The 6,797-nt window shown below is 41.0% G+C and overlaps 2 protein-coding genes across 2 annotated transcripts; both read left to right on the top strand.

The window, feature by feature from the left end:
- Nucleotides 1–2,151: 2,151 nt before the first annotated feature.
- LOC127078469 (uncharacterized) lies at nt 2,152–2,970 on the top strand. The gene is made up of 2 exons (XM_051018925.1): nt 2,152–2,358; nt 2,617–2,970. The coding sequence occupies exons 1-2, from the start codon at nt 2,152–2,154 to the stop codon at nt 2,968–2,970; spliced, it is 561 nt and encodes a 186-aa protein (XP_050874882.1).
- A 1,061-nt stretch (nt 2,971–4,031) lies between these two features.
- Nucleotides 4,032–4,499, top strand: LOC127078468 (uncharacterized). Its single transcript, XM_051018923.1, has one exon. It carries the CDS (start codon nt 4,032–4,034, stop codon nt 4,497–4,499), a length of 468 nt encoding a protein of 155 aa, XP_050874880.1.
- The last annotated feature ends 2,298 nt before the right edge of the window (nt 4,500–6,797 follow it).

Here is a 6,797-nt window from a genome sequence, read left to right as displayed (position 1 = left end):
CATTCCAGTGGACATGCAATGGCGAAGAAGATGTCGCGAGCATGTTATTATTGGCTGACAATGGAATCTGGCTATTGCAAGTTTGTGAAGAAATGCCACAAGTGTCAAATTTATGCTGATAAGATTCATGTTCCTCCGACACTTTCGAATGTTATCTCTTCCCCATGGCCCTTCTCCACGTGGGGAATTGATATGATTTGGATGATTAAGCCCAAAGCTTCGAATGGACATCGTTTCATTTTGGTGGCAATTGATTACTTCACAAAATGGGTTGAAGCGACATCGTATGTGTTACCACAAGAAATCTATAAGGCATGTTGAGGGTGTAATCAATGAAAGTGCCTTATGAATTTAAGGTTTATAACCCATCAAGGGGTTGAGATGTGCCTAAGATAAGCAAGAGTTGAGAAAAACATAAGTCACCAGGAGATGAAACCGACAGAAAAATCATGTTTGATCGAAAACCCATTTTGTCGACTGAAATGAAGATTGGGACTTAAGGAATTTTGGGTTGTGTCAAACACATAGAAGACAGGGTCGACCTAAATACCTGGGCGGGAGAAGTTTGAAATTGAAAATGACTAGCAGTTACAAGAAGAATAAGCGCAAGAATATGGAGCAGTTTGCAGAACGTGTATAGAGCAGTTTGCAGATCGTGTGGCACAACGTCTGCTATTTTTTAGAAGTTTTTGTCCTGTAGGCAGTTTCTTTAGTTTAGTATAAATAGGATATCACACGAGGTGCTCGATGTGTTCACTTTGTACCAAAATCACTTGTAAAAAAACTTCTCATTCCCAGCGCGAGGAAGCAAGAGTTTTTAAGAGTGCTATGTACGTGATCACCATATTTATTTCAATGAAACTTCCTTATTTTTCAATTGTTCCCGTTGAACACTTTATTTTAATTTCATTTACTTTTGAGTTATCACTTTACGTTGTCGTCTATGCTGTCGACACTGATTCTATTATGATAATAGAGTTCACCAAAAGCGTGTTTGTCGTGTACGCCTTTTGAAGGCTGTAATGCTGTCGGTCACGAGTCACCCATAGGCTATAGCCTCATTATCATTTCGTGTGGAAAAACCTGTGCTTATTCAATACTTTGTTAGGAGCCGTTTCTCACAAAGTTAATTATCTGTTGAATTGAATAAGTCACACTGTAACACTAGCACATGCCTTAGGATCAATTGGTCGATCCTGCAAGTAACCCTCAGTTGTAAGGCCTAGGGAGGACCGACGGTTGTTTACCAATTTCCACAGTAAACAAAATGGCACGCCCAGTGGGACGGTGCTAGTGCAGTTACGAAATTGCATGAAACTTAGAAGTGGCCAACTATATAGTAGGCCACAAGAAACTGTGAAAATGTCAAACTCCAATACAGATGAAGTGCCACAAGGGATCTCACAGGTTGCCAGTTTGCCGCCGATGACAAGTGCAACTTCAACGATGTCGACTACGGGTGCGGTTGGAACATCAATTCCTTTACCTCCACCAGGAGGTTCAGGATCAACGATAACGACGTTCAGACCTTATGTGCCTCGCTTTGGCACCACATATCCTCTTTATGGAATGTCATATTCCTTAATGCCAGGATATCAGTCGACATCAAGTGCAACATTGTTTTCAGACAACACTCAAAATACTAATCCCTCCTTTCAAGGATTAGTGCAAGGGGGCAATGTTCAGAATAGGAATAATACTCAGAATAGAACCATGCCGCTGTCGAACACTTCAATAGTGGTGTTGAGGCAGCAAATGGATGATAGTAACCATGAGTTGGTTAATATGTTAACCAATCAAATGGGTACAGTTTTTAATCCAGTGATACAGGAATTTGCTGAAACAAATAGGCAGGTGGCGAATCAATTGACATGCTTGTGTAATTTTCTGGGGGCACCAGCTCGACAGATGGCACAATTGGTTAGGCAAACTATTCCTGTTCAGATGGAGATAGGGGCAGCAGAAGATGAAACGGTCCACGAGGAACAAATCCTTAGACCCCAACAAAATCAAGGCGTCGAATCAGGAGTAGCAGGACGTAACCAGATGGTGTTGGTTAACCGACACCAAGACGCTGATCAAATTGTCGATTAACATCGAGAAGAAGACTTAGCAGTAGAAAATAATTTGACAACTATTATTGAAAGGATTATGGCTAGGAATGGTATGAGTGCCACATTGCAAAGGCCACTATATGCTTCCCCGTTGGCTGAGTTTATTCTCCAAACTGAGGCACCTAGAGGAATGAAAGTGCCTAAGTACACTAAGTTTGGAGGAGAATCTGGTGAGTCGATAACAAAGCATATTGCCAGATATCTAACAGAGTCAAGAGATTTAGTTCATAATGAGTGTTTGAGAGTAAAAAACTTTCCTTCCTCTCTGACTAAGGCTGCCTTCACATGTGTCACTTCTTTGGCCCCAAGTTCGATTGATTCATGGGCCAAGTTAGAAAAGAAGTTCCATGAACAGTTTTACGAAGGACACTCAGAAATTAGTTTGGCAGAATTGTCTAGTATTAAGAGAAGGTTTGCTGAGAGCATCGACGATTATCTGAATAGATTCAGATCATTAAAGGACAGGTGCTTTACGCAAGTACCAGAACATGAACTTGTTCAGATGGCTGTTGGGGGGTTAGATTATTCCATTAGGAAGAAAATAGACCCAAATTTTGTGAAGAGTATGTCACAATTGGCTGATAGAGTTCGACATCTCGAAAGGCTAAGGTTAGAAAAGGTTAGACACAATAAGGCCAAGAAAGAGAAAGTAGCGTTTGTCGACTATGACGCGACAAATCCAATATATGAGGCTGATTATGCCTCATCGACTGAATTAGAAATTGACTTGGCTGAGTTAAAGCCAGGATCTGCCTATGAGTGTCGATCATTACTTCCTGCGCAAGGAAAAAATCCTATCGAAAACAATCCAAAATTCCTTTCGAAAACTTATACTTTTGATGTGACAAAAATGTGAGGAAATTTTTTATTTGTTAGTTAAAGATGGCCAAATGATGGTGCCACCTGGTACTAAAATACCACCATTAGAACAAAGACAGAAAAGATGATTTTGTAAGTATCATGATTATCTTGGTCATAATACCTCTAATTGTTACCTTTTCAGGGATCTGGTCCAGAAAGCGATTCAAGAAGGCAGGCTGAAATTTGTTGGCCGCAAAATGAAGATCGATGCTGACCCTCTCCACTAGGAGGAAGCTCTATTCGTGGAGCCAATCGAGATCAACATGGTCGAGATCACCGAATACGATGAGGCCGACATGCTGGAGCAAACTGGTGAAAGCCCAGATATCGACATAGCTGAAGTCTACCCAAGGGCTGATGAGGATTTGGTAGATTTCCTGTATCGCTGCAAGAATAAGGATTCACACGTCTGCTTGTGCCCTAGGTGTGGTGCTGTCACCGATAAAATAGCTGCTGAAAATTTCCAGAAGCTACAATTGGGCAAAAACAAAAGAAATGGGCTAAACAGAGGGCGCCAAAATGAAAGAGTCCCAAAGAAGGATGTGGAAAGGGCTCAGGCGAGGCCTAGGAGCTTCGTACCATCAACAAGTGTTCCTAGAGGCACTTGGGTCAAGCCTCAGGAAAATCAAGAAACCCCACAAGGGGTTGCTGCTGCTAGAGGAGGTCTAGCAATTAACTACAGGCGTGAGTTCAAGTCTGAGAAAAGGACTCATGTCTCTGAAAATTATCTGGGGAAGAACCCTATGTCGAGGACTCAATGGAGATGCTTTCAGAGGCGTAAGCAGGCCGAAAGAGAGGCTGCTAGAGGAATAGCTGGAAAAGGCATGGCTTGTGGGGCGAATGCTAGAAAGAAAGTTGTTGTGAAGGTCGACATGACAGCAAAAGAATGGATCAGGGAGTATGTCCGTCGACCAACTGAGAAATGTTCTGATGAAGTTACTGGTGACTTCAATTCAGAATCTGAAGCAAGTCTGGACATCTTAGTCAATATGGTGTCAATAATATAATTGTGTGACGGAGGTGGAAGAGTCGGTAGACGATGCCGACGCTGAAGAAATGGCTTTACACCAGCCAAGATGCTACTTTATGTTAAATGATGGTTTTGGTGAGAGCCAAGAAGCAGTTTTTGAAAGGCCCACGATGACTATGAAAAATCATTTGAAACCGTTGTTGATTAGGGCCAAAGTGGAAGGCGTAACTATCAACAAAGTGTTGGTAGATTGTGGCGCCACTGTTAACATCATGCCACACCATATTCTGAGGAAGATTGGCAAGTATGATACTGACATTAGATCCAACAACGTGGTCTTGCCTGACTATGGGGGCAAGACAAAAAGCACCATGGGTGTGATCATGGTGAATATCACCGTCAGTTCAGTAACCAGGCCGACACTGTTTATGGTGATAGATGCCAAGCCAAGTTACAACTTGCTACTCGGCAAAGAATGGCTCCATGGCGTCAGAGCCGTACCATCTTCATCACATCAAAGATTGGTGATTTGGAGAGAAGATGGAGTGGTCTAAAATATCGAAGTTGACCAAGGGTACTTCATGGATGACGTGAACAATGTCGGCAAGAAGGAATTCGAGAGAAAGCTGGCCAACATTTCTCCTTGTTTTCCAATTGAGGATGTGTATGCTAATCTAAGTGAAGCTTTTGTTTCTCTAACTCTGCACGAGACTCATGGCTTCATTTGGGAAATGGAACGTTTGGATGATCCACCCTATACAGGTATCCGGCTGACAGACTAGGGGGATGTCACTGAGGATGACTGAGCTAAAAGCTCTAAAAAGGATTTCGGCAGACGTTGCCGAGAACAAAATAAAATCGACTCTAGAGGCTGAAGAAAACATGGCTGTCGAAGCCTATGTGTTAAAGAAAGAAGGTGATTTGGCTATTGAGCTAGAGCCTCCAGATAAGCCAGTTTTGGCTAAAGGAAACATCAACATGCAGCGTTTGGACTGTATTTATGACGATGAACCTTTAGGGTTTGAAAAAAACCCAAAGGCGCCAGAGAAGATGCGACCAAAAGACCCCTTAGAAGAAGTCGACCTTGACGAAAATGGCGATAAAAGGCCAACATACATCAACGCTAACATCGACAAAGAGTTAAAATCTGAGGTAATATCTTTACTTAAAGAATTTAAAGATTGTTTTACTTGGGATTATAAAGAAATTCCTGGTTTAAGTAGGGATTTGGTCGAACTAAAACTGCCAATAAAAACTGGAAGAAAGCCAGTAAAGCAGACGCCTAGGCGTTTCGCACCAGAGATCATGGCAAAGATAAAAGCTAAGGTAGAAAGGCTCCTAAAAAGAAAGTTTATACAAACTGCAAGATATGTCGAATGGTTGGCCAATATTGTGCCAGTAATTAAGAAAAATGGATCTTTAAGAGTATGTATTGACTTTAGAGATCTAAATGCTGCTACCCCCAAAGATGAGTATGCCATGCCCATAGCAGAAATGTTGGTCGATTCGGCCACTGGTTTTGAATATTTAAGTATGTTGGATGACTATTCTGGATATAACCAAATTTTTATTGCAGAAGAAGATGTGCCGAAGACGGTGTTTCAATGCCCATGAGCCTTGGGAGCATATGAGTAGGTTGTCATGCCATTCGGCTTGAAAAATGCCAGAGCAACATATCAGAGGGTAATGAACTCAATGTTCCATGATTTTATTGAAGATTTCATGCAAGTATACATTGATGATATTGTGATAAAATCAAATGGGCGACTTACTCACGTCGAACATCTCCGAAAGGCCTTTTTAAGGATGAGGAAATATGGATTGAAAATGAATCCATTAAAGTGTGCTTTTTGTGTGCAGGCGGGTGATTTCCTTGGCTTTATGGTGCATAAAAAAGGTATTGAAGTAAACCAAAGCAAAACAAAAGCCATTATGGACGTCAAGCCTCCGTCGACCAAAAAGGAACTGCAATCCTTGTTGGGAAAAATAAATTTTCTTAGAAGATTTATATCAAATTTAAGTGGTAAAACTAAAGCCTTTTCACCACTCCTTCGACTGAATAATGAGGACTTTAAGTGGCAAGAAGAGCACCAAGAGGCTTTCGACAAAATTAAAGAGTATTTGACTAAGCCTCCAGTATTGCCCCCTCCTGTTAGGAATAGGCCAATGAGGTTGTATATTGCAGCTTCATAATCGGCTATAGGAAGTATGTTAATCCAAGAGGATGAAAAATGTGTCGAAAGACCTGTGTATTACCTTAGTCGAATGCTTAATGATCCTGAAACTAGGTATAGTGATGTAGAAAAACTATGTCTATGCCTGTATTTTTCTTGTATGAAACTAAAGCAATATATTAAGCCTGTTGATGTGTATGTATCTTCTCACTTTGATATTATTAAGAACATGTTATCTAAATTAATTTTTCATAGTCGAATTGGTAAATGGGCTTTAGCGTTAACTGAGTATTCTCTGACATACGTACCTTTAAAAGCAATGAAAGGGCAAGTGGTGGCAGATTTCCTTGTCGACCATTCAATGGTCGAAATGGCACAAAATTACGTAGACATAGTGCCATGGAGACTATACTTCGACGGTTCAAGGCATAGGAACGGATTTGGAATAGGGGGAGTCATAATTTCTCTAGATGGAATTCCAGTAGAGTTCAAATATAGAATTGAAGGAGTATGCACAAACAATGAAGCAGAATATGAATCATTGATTACAGGACTTGAACTTCTGCTAGAATTGGGGGCAATAAATGTCGAAATTATGGGAGACTCTGAGTTAGCAATTAAGCAGGTATCAAAAGAATACAGGTGTGTTAAAGAAAATTTAATCATGTATTTTATGGT

Source organism: Lathyrus oleraceus, chromosome 5 (assembly GCF_024323335.1).
Source record: "Lathyrus oleraceus cultivar Zhongwan6 chromosome 5, CAAS_Psat_ZW6_1.0, whole genome shotgun sequence".
In the NCBI taxonomy this organism is placed as follows: Eukaryota; Viridiplantae; Streptophyta; class Magnoliopsida; order Fabales; family Fabaceae; genus Lathyrus; species Lathyrus oleraceus.
This window is presented reverse-complemented; position numbering and strand designations above follow the sequence as displayed.

Excerpts from the sequence above, each read along its gene's own strand:
- LOC127078469 (XM_051018925.1), top strand. The coding sequence starts at position 2,152 with ATGGCTAGGAATGGTATGAGTGCCACATTGCAAAGGCCACTATATGCT. Across the intron at positions 2,359-2,616 it reads TTCATAATGAGTGTTTGAGA|ATGGCTGTTGGGGGGTTAGA; the intron begins GTAAAAAACTTT and ends GAACTTGTTCAG.
- LOC127078468 (XM_051018923.1), top strand. The coding sequence starts at position 4,032 with ATGGCTTTACACCAGCCAAGATGCTACTTTATGTTAAATGATGGTTTT.